The sequence below is a fragment of the Emydura macquarii genome, unplaced genomic scaffold (assembly GCF_026122565.2).
Source record: "Emydura macquarii macquarii isolate MOO-44397 ecotype Brisbane River unplaced genomic scaffold, CSIRO-AGI_Emac_v2 contig_2422, whole genome shotgun sequence".
Taxonomy (NCBI): domain Eukaryota; kingdom Metazoa; phylum Chordata; order Testudines; family Chelidae; genus Emydura; species Emydura macquarii.
The window spans coordinates 14,995,021-15,017,677 of record NW_027132559.1 but is presented as its reverse complement, the minus strand read 5'-3'; the positions used below and the strand labels follow the sequence as shown (position 1 = coordinate 15,017,677).

Genomic DNA, 22,657 nt, shown 5'->3' with positions numbered 1-22,657 from the left:
ATGTACCAAAAACATACACATATAGAAAATAAAAAATTATTTTTTTTTAACATGCATTTGATTTTAAAACATCTTGAATTTTGAATTTCACATGAAAATATAATACTGATGAATTACTCAGCCTTGGGGAAAAACCCTTACAACATAACATAGTATATAAACAATTTTCAGAAGTCAATGACTTGGGGTAAAATTTTCAAAAGCACCTAAGTGACTGAGGAATCTAAGGGCAAGTCTCCCCTACCCCGCAATTCAAACTAAGAGTTTGTGAATAGCAGTGCACACCAACATATCCTGTGTGGACGCGAATTTAAAGGTTCCAAGTTTTCACTAATGTAGTCTTCTTCAAAGAGTGCAAACTCTGGACCTTTAAATTCATGCCTGCAGCATACACATGGGAGTTACAAAGCAGCACTGCTATTCAGTGTAGACATGCCTTAATCTAAGTCACTTTTGAAAAAGGGCTGTAGGTGCTTTGAAAATTTTGTCCTATGTCTTGTTTTTTTTGAAGTTACTACACTCCTCTTCTCATTTCCCCTTTATCTCTTCAGTACCTATAATACCTCTTTTCCCTTTTTTTAAATCCCTTGTCCCACAGATCTTTTCTTCATCTCGCCACCATAAATAAGAACTTCAAATAATCTCATTCCTGGTCCAAATACAATCAGCAGACCAGCAAAAATTTAAGTGTAGCATCAACATGGAAAGCTACTACAATTAACTCTTTTATCCTCAGCAAAGGGCACAAGTAGGACCTCAAAAGGAGACATTGTTCATAGTCAAATACTTCTGGAGTCCTATTCCTGTCATTTAACCAAGGACTAAGGGACCATTTCCAGTAAACTGTTGATACTATGAAGAATATTTTTAAACTATGATAAAATTCTTGCCACTGGCTCTTCCAGAGCACTTCTTACTTGTCTGTCTTTTGGACTGTAATCTCTTTGGTAGTCTTTAATTAGTGTTTTGCACAAGCACTGACCACTCTGTTTCCACTTAAATAATCTGGGGCTAGCAACAGCAGTGGGGTTATTTGAAGAAAGTCCAGAGTGAGAGGAAAAAAAGAGAGAAAGACTACATGAAGGAAGGATGGATGGAGGTGGAGGTAAAAAGACAAAAGTTATTTTATTAAAAGAATTTAGATTTTACTTTAAAAAATATGGCAGATTGCAAAATGTTCAGAAGTAGCAAAGTGAACAGGTTGATGAAGAGGATTTATAGCCTTGAAAGATGGGCTAATAAAGAGATAGCAGTAAAGCCACAGGTTGAGAGCCACTTAAACCATCAGGATGCACCTTACATTGAAAACATCTTTATTAAAAACTTATAGTAACACATGGGACAATTAGACAATTTGAAAGAAAAAACAAATACATACAAAAACACATACATTCTGTTATGTGGCTTTTTGTGTAACAAATCAAACACTTTGACTTTTTATAATTATAAGATACATATGCTATGTTGGTTGTAGTAGATGGATGGGGTCCCATAAAATTATTATGAACAGAATCACTCCAAAAGTAATGTATTGTGATGGAATATGGGCTTCTTCACATAGAAGCCTTGTGCTACTTATATGCATGTTTTAATAAAGTTCTAAAATCCACAAACTTAGAATGCTGTGTCCTACCTCCCAAATTTGTCCTTTTTGTTGAAGTCTGAACCAGTGTTGAGCAGAAGGTTTAGGCACTCCAAGTTCCTATTAAATTAATACATTGATTGCCAATTAATTTTTTTTCCAAGCACACAGTGGCCTTTCCAAACTATCAGAACTGCTGCACAGTTATTTATCATCTAACAATATTTTTACTGATAATGAATCAAACTATATTTTACATACAAAACACCACAAAAAACAGATTTCAAAGTTGTCGAAGAAAATATTAAGGACCATAAACTGTCTTTGTTCAAAATGTAGGAATTTTGATGTTTATGTAGAGTCCCTTTTGAAATCAACAAGAACATTATCCTAAAGTTGCACAAACAGTTCTCATTTGATGGACACTTCAACAGAAAAATGAATGCATGCTAAGATGCATTTGCCAAGATTCAGCCTGGGGCAAGCTTTTACTTATAAATTTTGTTTGTTTGTTTTAAAGTCAATTAATAAGTTCCAAGAAAAACAAAGTTTGCAATACATATGCTATCTTTGATGCTGCATTACGAAGAACACTATTTTAAATAACTACTTATGGCAATAGCTGTAAGACAGACAGGAAAATTACAAAGATGATGATATGAAGCCTAAAAGTGAGGATGGGAGTGGGATCACATCACAAGTGAGTAATTTTTAGTCTAATAATATTTTATACCAAACTGGTATAAAAATTACTCACTGTGATGTGATCCCACTCCCATCCTCACTTTTAATATATAAATATATATATATTTGTTTACTGGTATAAAATATTTTGTTTTTATATATATATTTTATACTAGTAAAATACTATTGGGTTTTTTATACTACTTTAAAATATGTATGCACAGCATCGGCCATCTGATTTCTTGAAAGCTGTGTGCACTTGAGCATGTACAATGATCTATTGCCCAGTTTTTCTCGGCAATGTTGAATTGCTATTCTGTACACTAATTTTATAGTGACTATTATATTGATCCTCTATACACTTGTGCACATGCTTGGCTTTACTCACAAGTGGCCTCAAAATCAATGGGACTAAGATTGTGCTTTAATCACATTCATGAAGTGTCTCCAGAATCAGGGCCTATATGTTTACATACTCTCCTTAAGATGTCCACCTAGAGAGACAACACTAGTCAAATACTAGTTCTCCTACAGTTTGAATTCTTCAGATCACAATCCATCCATCAATACTGTTGATCAAAATGTCCTTGCTTCTGGCTAACTGAACTCCAGAGCTCTGGCACTGTATGCAAAATTTAGCTTAACAAATCTATGTGCAGGGATATGCTAAACATACAGGTTTCCCAGGCTCCTACTGTTTGTGTGCACGTTCATGCTATCCTCAGCTTTCCTCACATGCTAGGGAAAACATCTAACATTTTTTCTTAGTGAATAATCAAAAAAGTCATCTAATATCTAAATGTTTATAAATATAAACAAACAGTATATACTATATAGATATATACATACACACAGAGGGCAAGGTTGTGGCTAGCTTATATGCAACTGTGCATGGAAAAAGCAATAAGGAGCCCTCCCCCAACTTTGCACAGCTTATTTCAGGGCTGCCCAGAAGTACAGCTCCTATGCCCCACTGTGAGCAATTTGGTGAAACGGGAACAAGTGAAGAAAGCACGTGGATTCCATAGTGATGGCACCATATCCCTTTACCATGTGTCTCTGAAGTGCTCTTAACATAGGGCTCTGGTAAATGGTAGCCCTAAATAATATGGTCTATACTTTGTATAGGTAGAAAAACATGCAAGTAAAATTAATCCATTCTGAGTCAATCCTGAACCTGGGATAACGCTGATTATGTTTGGTCATTACAATAAAAGATTGATGACTGAGTAGAAATTGCAGTTTACTCCTTTTTCATACTTGTAGAAAGAAACCATCTTGAAATTATATCCACACTAACAAAGCTCCTTAGAAAAAACAGAAGAGGAAAACACTGCCAGGGTCAGTGATTTAAGAAAGAAAATTAAAAGTCATGGCAGAGCTGCTACCTACCCTCCTGCTGCAGCTGCATGAAGGCAGGTCCTGCCAAAATCATCTGGGGTGTCTATGTCAAAGCCTAAAAAAATAAATTAGTATTTTGTGAAACTGTATGTGTAATTCAACCCCTTCACCAAACTGCTCTTTAGTAATTAAGCTGTAATGCCATGAAGTAAGTTTATGTTATTTACAACAATAAATGTTGAAACACAAATATTTTCCATCTGAAATACGACCATGTTGTTTGCAATATTTCAAGAAATGTGTATTCTGTTAAAAATGACAATGGTAACAATGGAAATTTAGCATTAGTGACCTTAGGGCTATAAAAAATTTCAGACAGGAGTGTCCTCGCTTACCCCTTCTGTTAAAAATACCAACTTTATGTATCTGATACTGAAACATTTATTATGGAAAAATGTTATAGCAACATTTAAGTATAAGCTAGTAATACTCACCTTATAATTCAATATTCTGCATACCAATCTTTTAAAGGGAGGGGATGTCAGCATTACTAAATCCTGAAGCTAATCACATTATTTCATCCTTCAGTTTAGCTCTCTATTCCCAGGCAAAGAACTTCGTTAAGCTGGAGTTACTTAAGGGAAAAAAGCCCTTTAGAGAATGATGTAGTTTTCTCAAAAAATGTTATAGGAACCTTGGAAACTCAAATTTAAGATCACACAAACCCAAATATTTGAAAGGAGGGAGATGCATAGCTAAGGTCACCAAAGGAGCCTTAATTTTGCTCCTGTATCACTGTTCTCAGAACCAACAACTAGAAGACTATACAATCCTTAAGACATACAACATCATTACACTAGTGACTGAAAATTGAACAATGATCATCTAACTGGTCTACCTTACTTGTGTTGACAGATTGGTTTTACCTCATTATAGCAAACACCTTTTGTTTTCTTTAAGACCCTATGCAGTTAATGAAAGAAAAAGAAAAGAAAAAACAAGAAACCCAGCCCACATCTCTTTGCTAAAAGCTACTACACTCAGGACAATCAAGACAATCCGCCATAGGAGTCAAAAGCATTGTTACCAGATTAGTGTAGACACATGTACACAGTCAAAAGACCAGTGGTTTCTACATGATTTTAAGCATGCTGTGCTGAGGGGGAATATGGGATTTAAAGAGGTAGCTCTTGAATGACAATGTTAATAGTAGGGAAACAGAGTGGGAGGCAAGAAAAAGGAAGATATGCTTACATATAACAACCTTGTAGAAAACAAAAGTTCCATTTTTCTGTTCTGGGAGCTCTCAAGCGGAGTAAAATGACAGAACTGGCTCCTATGTTAACTGCCCCCTCACAATCTTACAAGGCTCACCTGAGGTATGCCAATTCACAACCAGGAAAGGTCCACAGTCAGCTAGCATATGCTAGAGCCACTCAGTGGCTGCTCTAATTTAAGACAATTTAAGACAATGAACTGGCTCCATGAAAATCAGGGAAGTGTAATTTTTTGCCTAGTGTCAGCCCTGTCCTTGAGCCCGAGCTAATTTCAGTGGAGGAGAGAATATGGCCTCAAAAGTATGTTAATTCCAAGTTAGACTTCATGAGAAAAATAGTGGATTTAACAAGCATAAGAAGGAATGTGACTGAAATGAAATAAAACAAAACAAGTGGCATGGAGAAAATACAATGAAACTGAAAGGTAACAAACTGAGAACAAAGACAAAGAAATACTTCTGTGCACAGCACAAAATTAACTTGTAGAACTTGTTGCTACAAATACCACAGAGGCCAAGGGCTTAGTGGGTTCAAAAAAGAATTAGAAATTCAAATGGATAATGAGAACATTAAGTTGCATTAGCATGCCCCCTCTCCAAGAAAAACTCCTGCTTTAGGGTTTAAGCTAACCACTGAAGTAGGTTAGAAACCCTATGAGCAAACTATTCCACAATTGTCTGTTGAAGCATTTCTTGTACTTTCCTCCTACTCATCTGGTGCTGGCTACTGTCAAACATAATATTGGAACAGATGGACTACTGAACTGATCCACTCTGGCAATTCCTAAGTTCCCAAGTGACCTATCAAGACTTCTTTCACCAAAATGCTATTGTTTTAGACACAATGTGTAACAGACATGTAGGGTGGAATATCAGTAAAGGACTAGGAGAATTACAGTCGTATGAGTCACTTTAACACTGCAATTCCATACTTAATCATGATTTAAAATTAAAGTTATAGTTCAAAACAATTTCCAAACTACATTTATATTTTGAAAAAACTACAGTGCTCTCTTATGAGTTTTCCTTTTAAGTAACTGATAGATGTTCAGGACCATCATTTCAGCTTCAGTTTTTTTGCCTGGGATTTAGGGTTTTTTGTTTTGTTTTTTCCTTAATTTAAGAATTTCTTAGCGACCAGAATTAGTGAACTATACAGGGATGAATTCCAATTTTCCCCACACTGTTTGTTCCTCACACTATGCTTTCCCTCTTTCTTGATCCCAAACTGGACTGACCTACATATGTGCCCCATCTCCATTTTCCTCTTACATGGAGAGCGCACAAAGTTAGTTAGTGATTTGATTTGAGAAGTGGTCCGTGGGCTGCCTCTCCATTGCCCCCATTTGGCTTTCTCCCTCCCATTAGCCCCCCAGGAGGCCTCACCCAAAATACAATGTATTTCTCAGTTCTGTTCACCAGTCTGTTCACCCACTCAACAATCCAACCCCCCCACTAACACCTTGCCTGACACATGGTCATCCACATAGGAGCAAGTGGATTTTGCAAAGTTTGCATCACAGTGGTGATGAATTCAGATTCCAGAGGGGTTCTTGATATATGAATAAACTAATTGCACACCCTGCCCTGCAAAAATACACTAGTCAAAAGATACCAGTCTTCACCAATATCAACATATTAAAAAGGATTTTCTAGGCTCCTGGTGTCGAATTTTTCAGACTGAGGCTGGCACATGTAATTTTAAAATGGTAAAGCAGCCATGATTGATATTTTAGATTATCTGTGCTGGTCCACACCTCTTTGTGCACAAAGAATTGAAATCACCTGTAAGTCCTCTGTTGGAGATTCCCTTGGCATGGGGAGGTCTCCTTTAGGTGTACATCTAGTACACCTTTGCACTGTGACAGAAAGGGGAAGTGGTTGGAGCATGTTGAGCTTTGCCTATCCTCCACATGGGCACATGGTATCTAACGGACAGTTGTCAGCTGGTGCAAATTACAGCAAACTGCTCTAACCTGTGATAGAGAAGAAAATCAAGAGGCCTAAATTGTAGTTCCTCAGTTTCTCTTCCTTTCCCCCTTCTCCTGGGCTTCCCTACTGTGCTCTGGTGTGGAGGGGAGCCCTCCTTTTGCTATGAACTTTTCTAGGCTCATGACAGAGACAGTCAAGCTTCCCTTTTAATCTCCCTGGAGCTTCTATATCTCATCAGGGAAGCAAACTATGGAGCAGCCAAATTAGTATGTCTTCCCTTTTCCCTGACATGAGGTAGGTACCCAAGTGGAAAGGGACTCAGACTGTTCAGCATAATCCCAGTTCACTGCAGAGTTGATACAATCTCATCATAGTTAGGGTGCTGATTAAACATTTCAGTTTGAAAGTTGCAGAGTGCTGTTCAGGGAACATATTTTTAATTCACAATCATAAACATTTTTTCTTAACGCAGTTGCCCTCAAGGCCTATAGGTTAGCCTACAGGGCTTCAGGTTGGACACCACTGTTCTAGGCCAAGCTGAACTGGAATCATAACCATTTGAGGGGGGAGTTAGGAATATGTTCAAGTGAAATCACCTCATGTTTTGAACAGTTCCTAAAATACTTGTCCAGTTTGTCTCAATCCTTCCAGAAAAAATGTGCACTTTTGAAATTTCAGGCATGTTACTTCAGTTTTGACCAAGCTTTACCAATTTTCAAATTTAGGCTTACCACAAAAAGCTTGCTCCAACTTTAACTAGGCAAGATAGCTCAGACTAGCTAGCACAATCTCAGCTATAAGTAAGTTTGCTTAAATAGAAATTATTAGTTCTTTTCCAATAGTATATATTGTGAAATAGAACTGAAAGCACTAAAGAGTTAGTGTATAACAACAACCATAACATTTTAAAAGAGTATCCCACCTGATGAAAGCAGCTTTCTGCAACAGTCTGAAAATCCACTTAATGCTGCCAAATGGAGAGGAAACATCCCATGTACACCCCTCCTAAGATACATCATAATCAGATATCAGTCTCATTACAATAAAAGCAATCAAGATTGCTTGCCAAATTGCACATGTATAGGGTTTCAACAGATCAACAAAATCTAATTAGAATGATTATATCTGAGGAAATCTCTTAATATGTTAAGAAGCTTACTTTCAATCTAAACATAATGAATTTATTCAGAGTGACAGTCAAGTAAAATATATGAGGTTTTGGCTTGTACATTTCAACTATTATATTGAAGAAAAAGTACAAGTTGGCAACACAGCCTACTATTTCTTTTCTGATTTTTGTTTAAACTACAATGAAATGTGTGACTAACAAGATACAGTATGTGCAAAGAATATGACAAAGCATTTCTTATCTCATATTGAACATTTAAAGAACTAAGAAAAATGTGAAAACACACTACTTTGGCTTTCTAAATGATGCATTTCTAAACTATTTTAGCCTATATCCAAGTTAGTTACTTACTTTGCAGTGTCAGCACCACTTGTAATTAGAGTGTTGATTAGTAGCTCATGACCATATCTAGCTGCGATGTGCAAAGGAGTATTTCCATTCTTATCTTCGCAGTCTATTTCAGCTCCTACAATATAAAAAATATAAAATATAAAAATAAAAATATAAAAATACAATGAACACAAACGGTACTTGTACATATGTTTGTTAGCAAAACAATGTTAAGGATTAATAAGCTTAATGTACAAGTGATGTGTGGAGTGATTTTTTGGTATAAAAATTTGAAATGTTTTAGAGCTATTGAGTATGGATAGTGACATAAAGGCAGGTCTCTTGTCATATCTGTACAGGGCAAATTGTTTCTGTAACTCAATGCTGTAGAAAAGGAACAATAATACTAATATCCTTTATTTTCCATCTTTAAAATAAAGATATAGATAGGTACAGTCTATATGCATCTCATCAGATTATAAAAACTCACTAACTGAAATACTGGCCATAGCAAAATAAGAATGAGAAAATGTCATTAACATTTCAATATATGTACATAAATACTTTTTTTCTTTTTACCATTCTGGATGATGGTTTGTGATCTTGAAAATCTACCATGGATTGCTGTCATATGCAATGGTGTTTTCCCATCTTTACTCTGGAAAATAAACAAAAATCAAAGCTAAAAAACTATCAATCTACAGCCAGCAACATTCTGTCTGTCAAAATGACCAAAGACAAGTGATCCTTTTCCACCAACCCCTTCAATTCCCTCTCCGCACTACTATAAAGCAGTTGCTTGTAGTAACAAACCAGGATGACACTGCAGGCTCTTCAACATTGCTGTTATCCTGTTCTTGTTAATCCCTGCTCTGGCTCTATGTGACAACTCAATGATGCACACTCACTCAGAATTATGCCTTTAGGACAGTCAAGAGGATAGTGGTAGCAGACAATCTAAGCACCAAGCATTGTATCTACTTCCTCCCTAAATCTAAAACCAAAAAAAGGCTTCTTTTAAAGAATAGACTTGTATTCAAACTGAGTAAGAGAACCTTATTATAGAACATTACAAATGATATTAGAAGACTGACATTAAAATGTTCATCTGTACCTTTGATGTTACTTTAAAATGAAACTCATAAGTAATTCATCAAAAATCACAAGTAATCCTTAAGGCGAGCTATTCAACCATGGAGGGTACTATAGATTTGACATGTATATAAAGTGTGCACTTAACCACTCACCCAGAAAAGATATCCTGAAATTAGGTCAATTTTAACACAAGAGGGATTCCAGTGTTTATTAGCCTATCTAAATGCATTCATAAACTCTCTTTCCTACGATTACTCCTCTAGGATGAAATTTAGTCCATAGTTAGCTAATTATAGGCAAGTGAAAAACCTAAACCATTTTCCATTCCCTTAGATGCACATACACAATGTGTTAATTAATTGCATACAGTTGAACGAACAGAAAATTCTCTATCACCACTAAATAGCCTGACGGTGTGCAATTAAATTCAGAACCAGAACATACAGGTAAGATTTTAGGAATATATCATTTCCTTTGTGGGTGTTTTCTTTTTTAAAAAAAGTATGCTAAAATAAATAAATTGGGAAGAAGTATACACATAAATGCAGAAACATATTCCTTGGGCAATGAATAACAGCTTCAGTCCACTGCACCAAAATTATGAGTCTTTCAAATATTTTCTTTCTTCTTTGGAGGTCTTCCATCTAAGTCAGTGGTTCTTAACCTTTCCAAACTACTGTACCCCTGAAGCCTGAGTCCCACCCCCACGGGGCTGAGGCATGTAGCTTAGTTTCATGGCGCCCCTGTGGCTCCAGGCAATTGCCTTTCTTGCCACCCCCAATACCAGCTCTGCACTTGCGACCCCTCTAAAACCCCAGGTTAAGAAACACTGATCTAAGTACTGATCAAGCCTAGCCTTGCTAAGCTTTCTGAGATCTGAGATGATCACAGTCCATGGTAAAATAGCTGTAGGCTAATGATTATTTTGTTGCGTTCATTGAAGCTCCATGAAGTGAGATGATAGAAAATTAAAACACAGGTCTCCTGAATAATATATGTCTATAAAATATTTATTTTTTTCCAAAACACACACAAAAATCTCTAGGAGAAGATTACACAGAATGTTATTACACAGAAACAACATGCTTATAACACCAGGTATTTCTCAAGTGGTCAACCATCCAACTACTAACCATGCCTAAACATGGTTTCACTTAAAATTAGATATATCAAGTCGACTCAGACTATTGGAGACTTCCCCCCACCCCAAGAATCCAGCTGATAACAGTTCAAATACAACTAAGAGTTTCTCTTATACATCCCATAATACTTCTACATGTGCAAAATTATTATTTGAGTTTGCTATGGTCTTTTTAGACTGGATATTTCAGGAAAGGGATAGTGTTGGGCAGTAGTCACCAAGATTTAAAGATCTAAATTACTGTATGGCTATTGACAATTTTGTACCTGCCAATATGGTCTATATCTCCCCCTCCCATGTAAAACATGAGGGGGAAAACATATAAAAAATCCAAAGTTTCTGCTAGCTCACTAATCTGTTGTATGCATTCCTCCTAGAGGTGAAGCCAACAAGACTGTGAAGTGGACATTTCAGAGTCTCCAGAACACCCACTGATCAAGGCCCACAGCATGTATACATATGCACCCTGCACATATTCCAGGACAAACACAGATATCCCTTCTGCTTTTCCCACTAGCGTGTGCCCAGATGCCAATCTCTAAAAATCATGAAGTAGGGGACAGCAGACAGAATTCTTGTAGTTACAGTAAGTAACCTTCATATATCTACTGAACTGGAGGTTCTTCAAGATGTGTGGTCCCTATCTAGATTCCAAACATGGGTGTGCATGTGCGCCATGCACCAGAACCAGAACTTGTCATAGCAGTGTTCTTCAACCTGCACGTGCATCAGCCACAGGGTACATTGGGGGTCTTATGAGGCTGCACAAGTCTTAACGCCTCTCCAGGTTCCTCTTACCAACAGGCACAGAGCCTCTAGAAGAAGGGAAGGAGGGCGGGATTGGAATCCAGATAGGGACCACACATCTGAAAGAACCTCCAGTTACAGTAAGTAACCATCATTATTTCTTAAAGTGCTGGCCCCCATTTGGATTCCAAACATGGGTAGCATAGTGAGCAGTACTCAGTGTGCAGGTGGGAGCGAAGACTCGCCAGAAGTGAGAATCTGCAGGACTGCACGGCCAACTGCCTCATCCGCTGCTGCCAATGGGGCTATGGCATAGTGAGCGGTGAAAGTGTGGATAGAGGACCGTCTGGCTGCTTTACAAATGTCCTGCCATGGAACATTCATGAGGAAGGTGGACATGGTGGCTTCCGCCCACGCGGAACAAGTAGTGACGTCGGGGAGCAGAGAAACTAGAGAAAGAGAGTAACATTCCTCGATATGAGAAATCCACTTGGAGAGATGTTGAGAGGAAAGGGCATAGCCCCTACAATGTTCTGCAATGCTGACCAAAAGCTTGGGCGAGGTATGAAAGTCTACCTCCAGCGCATGTGCGAAAGCTCTTATGTGCTCCAATGATTGACCAGCAGGTGTTGGTCTGGTCTTCTGTGGTTCTGAAGCACTAGGTTACGAGGCTCTGGTAGAGTCAATTGGTACTGAATTAGAAGAACTGGTCTTCTCCCTGCTACTCCAATCACCAGACAGTACCAATCTTCCAGAGCTGGAACTCAGAGTCCTTGGGCTTGCTTGTGGTACCTGAGGAATCTGCAGTAATGTGGATATCCAGTCAGAGACCAGTAGGAACTAAACTGGTTGTCTGAACTGGAGACCACCTCGTTAAGATAATTTCTCAATCTAAAGGGCTTGAAGACCACTTTCTAGAGTCCTTCTGAGAGGACTCCAGAGACTCTCTCTTTGATGCTGTAGGAGTGTGCTGCACCAAAGATGTCAAGGCTGTCAACTTGCTTGGAGACTGTTGTACAGCGAGAGTGAGGGGTGTCCCTGGCCGGGGTCAGAAGCTGATCAGAACGAACTCTCCATCATGAGGAAATGTAGCTTAAGTTCCCAGTTCTTTCTGGCTCTTGATTTCAATGCCAGGCAGAAATTACACTTTAGCGGAATGCGTGACTCCCCAAGCAACAGCCACACTAGGAATGCCTGTTACTCACTGGGATTGCCTCCTGGCATGAAAAGCAGCATTTAAAACTATGAGAACCAGGTATGCCCTCCCAGCATTTAAGTTCCCCTGAGAGGAGGAAAAAGCAAAAGGACAACAGTCCTTATGCTAAAAACTATAATTGTGTGTGAATATATGTTAAAATTTATAGAATTACTACAACTAACTAATACAAAGCTAACGCTAAATATTAACAGTAAGTAACTAATAGATAAGAGAAAATATACAGTAGAGGTGAGTTCATCTCAGACACTGCTGAGGCTCTGTCTCAGGCCGAGGCAGTTGAGAAGGAATTAAGGGTAGTTCATCTGTGCAACTCTATATAACCACAGCGCAGAGCACAAAGATGCATGGGTGCATGCATGGGTTGAATGGAAACTGTTACCTTAATTCTCCGATCTGGGGCACACACACACACCTAGAGTGGAGCGCCCATAGAGCCACTACTCAAAGAATAATTCCCAGTTTTAAATACCACTATTTCTGCAGAGCACCAAACAAGAATAAAACATCCCCAGGTAATACATAGTTTAGAAAGAATACCTGTTCTTCACAGCATTTTCACAGAATCAGAACTGCAGGGCTGTAAGGGACCAAGAGAGGGCATCTAGTTCATCCCCCGCATTAAGGCATGACCATGTACACCTAGACCATCTCTGACAAGCATTTGTCTAATCTGTTATTAAAAACCTCCAGTGATGCGGATTCCACAATCTCCGTAGGTAACTTGTTCCAGTACTTAGCTATTCCTATATAATTAGAAAGTTTACCTAATATCTACCTTAACTCTCCCTTGCTGCAGTTTAAGCTGACTACTACTTGTCCTGCCTTCAGTGGACATGAAAAACCAATTGATCTTCCTCCTCTTTAAAGCTGACCTTAACATATTTGGAAGCATTTCACACACAACCCTAGTCTTCTTTTCTCAAGATTAAACATTCCCAGTTTTTTAAAATATTTCCTTATAGGTCAGGTTTTCTAAGTCTTATCATTTTCTTGCTCTCCTCTGGATCCCAATTTGTCCACATCTTTCCTAAAGTGTGGTACCCAAAACTGGACACAGTACTCCAGCTGAGGCCTCACCAGGGCCAAGGAGAACAGAACAATTGCTTCCTGCATCTTATATTCATCACTCTTATTAATATACCCCAGAAGGACACTAGCCTTTTTTGCAACTGCATCACATTGTTGACTCATTCAATCTGTGATCTACTCTAACCCCAGATCCTTTTCAGCAGTATCAATGCCTAGTCAGTTATTCTCCATGTTGCATACATGATTTGATTTTTCTGTCCTAAACCTAGTACTTTGCTTTTGTCTTCATTGAATTTTATCTTTTTGATTTCAGACCAATTTATCAAGGGCTCTGAATTCTAATCCTGTCCTTCAAATACTAGCATCCCCTCCCTGCTTGGTGGCATCCACAAATTTCATAAGCACACTTTTCACTCAATTATCCAAATCATTAATGAAAATGTTGAATAATACCAGGCCCAGGAATGATCCCTGTGGGACCCCTCTAGATATACCCTCCCAGTTTGACAGTTAACAACTAATAACTACTTTGAGTAGTTTTTCAACCAGTTATGCATCCCCTTTATAGTAATTCCATCAAGATCGCATTTTACTAGTTTGTTTATGACAACTTTGTGTGGACTGTGTCAAAAACCTTATTTAAAAAAAAAAAAAATCAAGATAAATCACATCTATTGCTTTCTTGTAATCCACTAGATCAATAATCCATTATTATTACAGGAATTACAGGAAATTAGGGTGTCTTAGTATGATTTGTTCTTAAAGTCGGATACATAATTTCCTGGATCCTCTTTGTTCCCCTTTTTAAAGATAGGTAATATGTTTGCCCTTCTCCAGTATTCAGAGACCTCACTTGTCCTCCATGAGTTCTCAAAGATCATCACTAATGGTTCCAAAATTGCTCCAGTTGTTTCTTACGAATCTTAGAGTGACTTTTGGCAGACCCTGATGACCTGAATACATCTAATTTATCTAGATATTCTTTAATCTTTTCTTCCCCTATTATATCTTGTGTTTCTTTCCGCTTGTTAATATTGTGTTAAGCATCTGGTCACAATTAGGCTTTTCAGTGAAACCTGAAGCAAAATAGCCATGAAACAACTCAGCCTTCTAGGTGTTGTCCATGATTAGCTACCGTTCCCAACTAAGTAGTGCACCTATACCTTCCTTAGACTTTCTCTTGATCCTAATGTACTTATATAGAGCCTTCTCTTCTTGCCTTTTCTATCCCTTTTTAGATGTAACTCATTTTGTGCCTTAGCCTTTCTGATTTTTATCCCTTCATGCTTACACTAGTCTTCTGTATTCATTTTTAGCATTTCTTTCATGTTTCCACTTTTTGTAGTATTTCTTCTGGATTTTCAGTCATTGAAGAGCTCCTGATGGAGCCATATTTGGCCTCTTACTATTCTTCATATCTTTCCTTTGCATCAGGATAGTTCGCTGCTGTGCCTTTAATATGGTCTCTGAGAAAGAACCAACTCTCCTGAACATTCCCCTCCTCCCCCCCTAGATTTTCTTCTCCCTATCAGTACTGAGTTCATTAAAGTGCTTGTCTACATGGTGCATTAATCTGCACCAGTGGGGGGTAAATTCTAATGCACACCAATGTGTGACACACGAATTGGTCTATGTATACCCTGGTGGCGTGCACTAAAAGTTCCCTAATGTGCATTAATGTAGCACTCTGACACGGGACTACATTAGTGCACCCTAGGGAATTTTTAGTGTGGGCCAGGATGGTCGACACAGACTAATGTCGTATAGACATATTAGACAATAGACATATTAGAATTTAGACCCCCAGTTAGTGCTAACACATCACATAAACAAGCCCAAAATCCGTTTTTGTTTTGTTTTTTTTAACTCCACTGTCCTCTATTTTGCTGCGCTCACTCCTTCCTTTCCTTACAATCATGAAATGGATCATTTCATGACCACTTTTGCCCAAGTTTCCTTCCATCTGCAGATTCGCCACCAATTCCTCCGTTAGTCAAAATCAGTTATAAAATTCTAAATGGTTACTTCCTTCACCTTCTAAAACAAAAAGATGCCCAATACATTCCAAGAACTTATTGCATATTTTGTGTTTTGCCCTATTACTTTTCCAGCAGGCAACTGGGCAGTTGAAGTCGTGTACACCCCCCCCCCCACTACTATCAAGTCTTGGGTCACTATCACTTGGATCAGGTCTTGAATTACTATCAGGTCTTATTATCAGGTTCTGGATATTTCTGTTTGTTCTATAAATGCTTCATCCACCTCCTGATTTGGAGGTCTAGAGTAGACTCCCACCATGACTATTTTTTACCCCTTTTATCTTCACCCAGAGACTTGCAACTGATTTGCCTCTCATCTCCTTCAGGACCTCAGAACAAGTGTACACATTCTTTATGTACAATTCATTACCACCTCCCTTTTTTCCCTGTTTGTCCTTCCTGAACAAGCTATACCCTTCTATACCAATAGTGATGAAATTTATCCCACCAAATCTCTGTGATGTCAATTAAGTCATAATTTTATTTGTGTATTAAGACTTCCAGCTCTTCTTGTTTATCCCACACACTCCTTGCATGTGTGTGTATACATCTAAGATATTATGTAGATTCCCTTATACAAAAACACATCTGAGGTCTTAGATTGCCAGTGTTGCAACTGATTGACTTTAGTTGGTATCTACAATATGTACTCTCCAACACATAATGGAAAATCAAATTTAAAATAAATTATATTTAAACACAGAACTAGAAGATTTTATACATCTTACATTTCCATTATTGTAGAACTACAATAAACACTAATCTACATTTTTGTAGGCCTAGATATTAAAATTTATCTGTAAATGAACACTTCATTCTGAAGTATACTCCACTTTCTTCTTAGATTCCCTGAGCATAGATTTAAGGTCATACTGCTGCTGGTTACATCATGAGAACCAATGAACCCCAATGGAAACTGGACTCTCTGCTTACAGGAGCAAAATAAATCCTGGCTTACTCAATGTTTTATAAAATTAAATTTTAAAATAAAATATAAATTTATCAAACTCCATACGGGTGTGAAATGGTAGGAAAGAAGACTCTTCTGACCCCTTCTGGCAGGACCTAAGAGGTAGATGTTTATGTCATCAGCAACATTCATGCTAGGATGTTATATTAAGCAGAAGTTGGCAATATGAAAAACAAGAGAGGGAAGTATATACAATAACCTATGTATTCTGTGGCAAACTGGACCTAAATTCTGAAGCAGAGTCCCTTATATTTCTGTGGCACTCCCAAGCTGAATTTTTCATCAAACTAGAGATTCTGCAAATTTCAATTAAATTAGTAAACAGAGGTTAATATTTAATTAAACATGAAAATGAACAATACATATCTTGTGGCTTTTCATAATATAAATTCAACTGATTACTTGCTGCTATTCAAATAATATGCTGCAGATTTTTGTACTGACAATAAATGCGTAGCTACATTACACAATTGGCCAGTGGAAAGCTAATGTGAAGTAGATAAGCCTGTATGTGAAAAGTGAATCACAAATCATGATTAAGAGTAAGACATCTTTTACTAACAGTCTGACTTTTCACCCAGATGTGAGTGGCATAAATCCTGTTCAAATTTGAACTTCAGATTGTTGCTAAGTACCAAAAATGTAAAAAGGAAAGAAACAGCTGTCTGTCAAATAGAAGAATAACTACTAAGTCTTAAGACTTTCCAGGAGACCTTGGCTCTGCAAGCCTCAAAAACCTCAGAATGCAACATCACTGGGGCCAAGTACATACCTGTCCAGATATCTGGAGATCTGCTACAAGGATCATATACTAGAGTCGCAAGCTTATACTAGAGAGTTGGAAGCTTTGTTGCTTCAACTTTCTGCTAGTTCTGTTTTTTTCAGTTTATTTGGGTTATTGAGTTGAAATTTTTGTAGGATGCTTGTTAGACCTCAGGACCAAAAGATGACTACATCAATGTCTTCAAATTAATGGAGTCAGGGTAGCTAAAACGTCTAAGCTTTTTTTTTTTTTTTTTTTTTTTTTTTTTTTTTTTAAACTTTCTAGACTGGAGGGGAGGATCTTTATTTGCATAAAATCACTGGCGATGACAGTGACTTTGGAGGGAGAGTGCCTCATTCTAATTCACCAAGAAACTCCTGAGGAGGTATGCCAAGGGGAAGGAAGTAGCCAGGCAGTGTGAAGAGAAAAGAAGATGGGTCTCTGTTTCTTATCAGAACTGATCAATAGAAATGGCTGCAAAAGCCTGAGATTGAAAGTGCCTTTCTAGCAGAAGTTTAAATCTTAGAATGTTAAGGGTTGACAAGACAGTTATGGAACCTAGACGCCAGCAGGGATGGAATGCAGAGAAAGACCTTGTAACTTGGATAAGGAAAGATGAAAATACTGAGCTAAGAAAATTCCTAGATAAGTAGTTTTTTTAGTATGTATGATCATGGAAACTGTGATGTATAAAGACTTGTTTGTGTGAAGCTATAAAAGCTGTTAGGATTTTATGTTAAGTTGTTGCCCCTTACATTGTAGGGACCACCTTCTTTACGTAAAGAATAAACTCTGATTTTGCTAATCTGTTGTTTGGTTTATTCTGGACTATCCGCTGGGCAACAGACTTGTAAGTAAGGACCCCTGAGTTTGGGTTCTTCCACAGCAGCAAGGTCACCACCTTCATAACATGAAAAGGCCTGTGCTTCTCCACTCTCCCGGCTGGTCACTGAGGGGTCGGAGTCCAGCAACAGGCAACATCTAAAATTTAAACACCTAAAAGTAAGCAAATTCGAGCTAACCAGAAAGTCTGTAAACATTAACATAGTTCAGCTGATTAATTTTTATTAAACTTTCTTTTTATTTTTTATTAAATAACCACCAGTTAATTTTTTCAACCACATACCAGCTTCCTGAAACTGAATGACACCACGTGAGTCATAACCATCCTATATCAGTCTCTTTAAAAAAAAAAAACAAACTTATTAGTGGAGGGATGCCTCTACCATAATATCTCCACTCCCCCCCCCCTTTTTTTTAAACCTCCAGTAGATGACTGGCAGTGAGCATGTCTCCATATGCAGAAGCATTATGGATTGAACCTAATGAACTTATAATAAGAAAATGACACATACAGAATACATTCTCAAAAAATGAAAAACAGCCATAGGTTAAATAACCCCATTGACTATAAAAATCACACACACACACACACACCCCACCCAATTTATGGATTAGGAGATGAGTGTTTCAATCCTGAAAAATTGTATTATTTCACCTACATTTGAATTTACATGTAACATGACACAATCCAATGCAATTCAGGACAATATAGCATGTAAGAGCAGGTTACTTACCCATAAATAGAAGTTCTTCGAAATGAGTGGTTCCTATCTGTATTCCACTGAGTGTTTATAGATAAGCACCATGTGCCTGGAGGCAGAGAATTTGAAGTAGTGTCCATTGGTCCGTACATGCACCCTGACTCACCATCCAAGGCGATAAAGGGCAGGACAGACTGACCGTGTCTCCAATTCCTTCTCCACCATGAATGTGACAGATCCAAAGCAGAGGGAAAGGAGGGCAGGAAGTGGAATATAGATGTGGTCCCTATATCAAAGAACCTCCAGTTTCAGGTACGTAACTTCCTACTCTTCAAGTGGTGGTCCCTATTGTATTTCACTGAGGGTGATTGACAAGCAGTATCTAAGTCAGAGGAGGCTGTGACGATGAGGACAGAAGGGCCATGTGGAGAACCACCATGCCAAAGGAGGTATCCGCTGCCGAGTCCTGCACCAAGGCGTAGTGTGTGTAGTGAAGATATATACAGAACTCCATGTGGGTGCTCTACATATATCTATGAGAGACACGTCCTGAAGGGACATCATAGTCATAGCTTGAGCTCTAGTGGAGTTAGCCCGTACCCTTGTGGGGAGAGGTAGGCCCAACAGTTGGCAGCCGAGTTTAATACAGCCATTGGAGTGGAATCCAGTTGGAGATTCTCTGGGTAAAGATGGCCTGTCCCCTAAGTCTTTCTGCTACTGCAATGAACAGAGACAGGGGATTTCCTGAATGGTTTTGTTCTCTACAGGGAGAAAGCCAGAACTTGTTGGATGCTGAGGGAATGGAGTTGACGTTCTTCTGCAGGTGTGTGTGGTTTCAGGAAGAAAACTGGTAGGTGAATGGATTGGTTAATGTGAAACTGGGAGACTACGTTTGGTAAAAATTTGGGATGTAGATGTAATAAGACCTTATCATTGTTGAATACCGTGATGGTAGGTTCACATCACAGCTCCAAGATCACCAACTTCTCTCACTGAGGTGAAAGCAAAAAGGAAGGTGATTTACATTGAAAGGAGCGAGAATCCAGTGGTTCAAATGGGGGCTTCGTTAATACTGAGAATATCAGATTCAGATCCACTGAGGTGCGGTCATTTGGAGGGGTGAGAAAGTGTGGAGGAAGCCTTTCCAAAATCTAGCAGTTAGCAGGTGCATAAAGATAGAGAAACCTTCCACGAGAGGATGGAACACACTGATCACTACCAGCTGGACTCTCAAAGTGCTGAGGTCAAGGTCCAGTGACTGTAAGAATAGAAGATAATCCAGGGTGAGGGGAATTTTGCTGTGTTTCTGGTAAAAATCCCCTTATATCATGTTGAAGACTAAAAATATTTCCACTTAGCTTGGTAACACTGTCTAGTAGATCCTCTCTACTGTTAGAGAGAATGTTTTGCACAGCTGAGGGGCATGTCCGTTGTAGAGCAGATGCCAATCCAAATACTATGCCCTGATGTGGAGCGTATGTGGATTGGGAGGCTTGATCCAGCCATTGTACTGGGTCAAAGGATTGGGGAAGTTCAAAATGGAAATTGGTGGGGGAGGATATGCAGGGGAGATTGAGAAACCAGAACTGTTTAGGCCAGAAGGGGCCAATCAGAATGACCGTTGCCCTGTCTCATCGAATCTTATGCAGCAGTTGAGGCAGGAGCCGTAGCTGGGGGAAATGAGGTGGGAGGTGTAATGGAGTTGGTCTGCCCAAGAGAGCATCACCCTCAGAGTGGTTGCTGTGGGCTCCCCTGGAACAGTACATGGCACACTTGTTGTTTGTCTGAGAGGTGACCAGGTCTCTGATTGGGGTCCTGCATCGCATGAAGTTGTCCTGTAGCACCATATTGTGAAGTTTGCATTAGTGGTTGATTGCAAAGTATCTGCTGAGTGAGTCTGAGTACATTCTGTCTCCCCGGAAGACAGGCTGCTGATACACCAGTTCCAGAGAATGATCATCTTTGCACATAGAGCAGCGGATGTTGTTCCTCCTTGTTGTTGATATGGAAGACAATGGTAGTGTTGTCTAACATGATCAGGACGTGATAGGAGTGAATGAATGGAAGAAAGGACCTGCATGTCTTTCTTACTGCTCAGATTTCTAGGATATTGATGTTTATCCTGGATTCCTGCGGCATCCATGTCCCTTGTGTTGTGTGATCATCCATATGGGCTCCCTGAAGTCTACTCTAAATTAATGTTAAAACTATTAACTACTAAAACTAGGAAAGAAATAAAACTGAAGTTAAAACTGCTAAAACTATGCTTTTTAGAACTGTAACAAAGACAAGGAAACTGAAGGTTCCGCCTTGGACCTTGCCGAGGTGAGAAGGAACCGGAGATTCAGTTGGTCCTCGGGGTTCATGGTGCACATGCGTAAACCCTCAGTAGAATACAATAGGGACCATCACTAGAAGAACAACCCTATGTTTAGGAGGTTGGAGAGAAAGAGAGACTGAGCGTCAGAGTTGTAGTCTAAATATTGATATCAACCTGGGAATGATCTGACCCTTCCTGTATCACCCACTTAGCTGGAATATAAATATCAGTTGACATTGAGATTGATGGTACCAGTTTATTCTTGGGGCTGATGGCTAACCAAGATCCTCTGGCTTTCCAAAGTATCATATAAAGTTTATAAGGAACTGTTTATTTGATATGGTTTAACAAATCCGATAATTATATAAATTTGATGATTTATTTATATAAAAATATTTTTATTTATAAACATAATTTGTTTATACATTTATTTTTATGGCTTTTGTGTACCTCTTTTATTTAAAATAAATCTGGAAACTGTGTGGTTCAGATTTTCTTTCCCTCCAGACATTAGGGCCTGTAACTGTAAAGACCTCTGGTGTATCTATCAACAAACCACTTCATGCTGCTCCATAGAACCTGCTCCCTTCAGTCCTCATGCTAGGTATTTAGATAGCAAGGAATGGGACTAGTTAGCGCTTTTGGCATCTGGAGGCACAGAAGACAGCATAGGATTTTGGCAGCTAGGAGGCAGTTGCTGTTTTTGGCAGAACATATCTCTTCAATTCTTCACACTTGTGGGCAGAAGTAGAGATAACTAGATTTTTATTTTTTGGGGAAAAGGGATTTTTACTCTTAGTTCCATAAAAAACCCATTTCCCCTTGTCTCCATCTCTATATCTGGCCACACAACAATTGATAGGCATATTATCTGAATGTTTATGAGGACAACTGTCATCATCAAACTTGAGTTAGCCTCATGCTAAAATGGTTAGGGTAATTCATACCTTTCTCCTATAGCTGTTTCAGGTTCTTAGTTTACAGACTCAGAAAGATCTTACAGCATTTATCTACATTGAAACTTATTTTTGCAACCATAAGGGTTACATATTTAAATTTTGTAAGTCAAAGAAAATACTGAATTCTGCAATGGAGGTGGACTCTGTGGCCAGTTCTACAGTCATAGAATTATGGCCATGAGTATATTTTTTCTCTCAGTCTATATTTGGGGTCACTAATAAGCTAACCATGTCAGCCAGCTCTCTGACTCTGAGTCCTTCTACTGGTTAGGTCTCCATTGCAACAAGTACAAGCTTTTGTTCTTTACCTTTAAGACCCTTCACAACTCAACCCGTCCCTAATAATCAACTCTAGAATCTTCTGTTGCCCTTCACCTTCACTGTTTTCTAAGGATGCCAGGCTTGTTCGCCTGTGTATATTTCTCCCACAAACACTTTTGTGATTTCTTCCATGCTGTCTCTTATTTGTGGAACACTTCTGGAAATGGCTTGTAAAACTACTAACCTCTTTAAAATTACTCCTCAAAATCCACTTTTACTGTGATGCATATGGACAC

General features: G+C 38.6%; 1 protein-coding gene across 3 annotated transcripts in view; it reads right to left on the bottom strand.

The window, feature by feature from the left end:
- The window catches only part of ANKRD28 (ankyrin repeat domain 28), a 220,584-nt gene that overhangs the window by 40,346 nt on the left and 157,581 nt on the right, over nucleotides 1-22,657 (bottom strand). For all 3 annotated transcript variants that reach the window (XM_067561969.1, XM_067561968.1, XM_067561967.1), the window contains 5 exons: nucleotides 8,854-8,932; nucleotides 8,296-8,410; nucleotides 7,738-7,820; nucleotides 3,659-3,722; nucleotides 1,634-1,702 (listed from right to left, as the gene is read on the bottom strand). In XM_067561969.1, coding sequence (XP_067418070.1) covers nucleotides 1,634-1,702; nucleotides 3,659-3,722; nucleotides 7,738-7,820; nucleotides 8,296-8,410; nucleotides 8,854-8,932 — 410 coding nt within the window. The remainder of the gene's footprint in view (nucleotides 1-1,633; nucleotides 1,703-3,658; nucleotides 3,723-7,737; nucleotides 7,821-8,295; nucleotides 8,411-8,853; nucleotides 8,933-22,657) is intronic.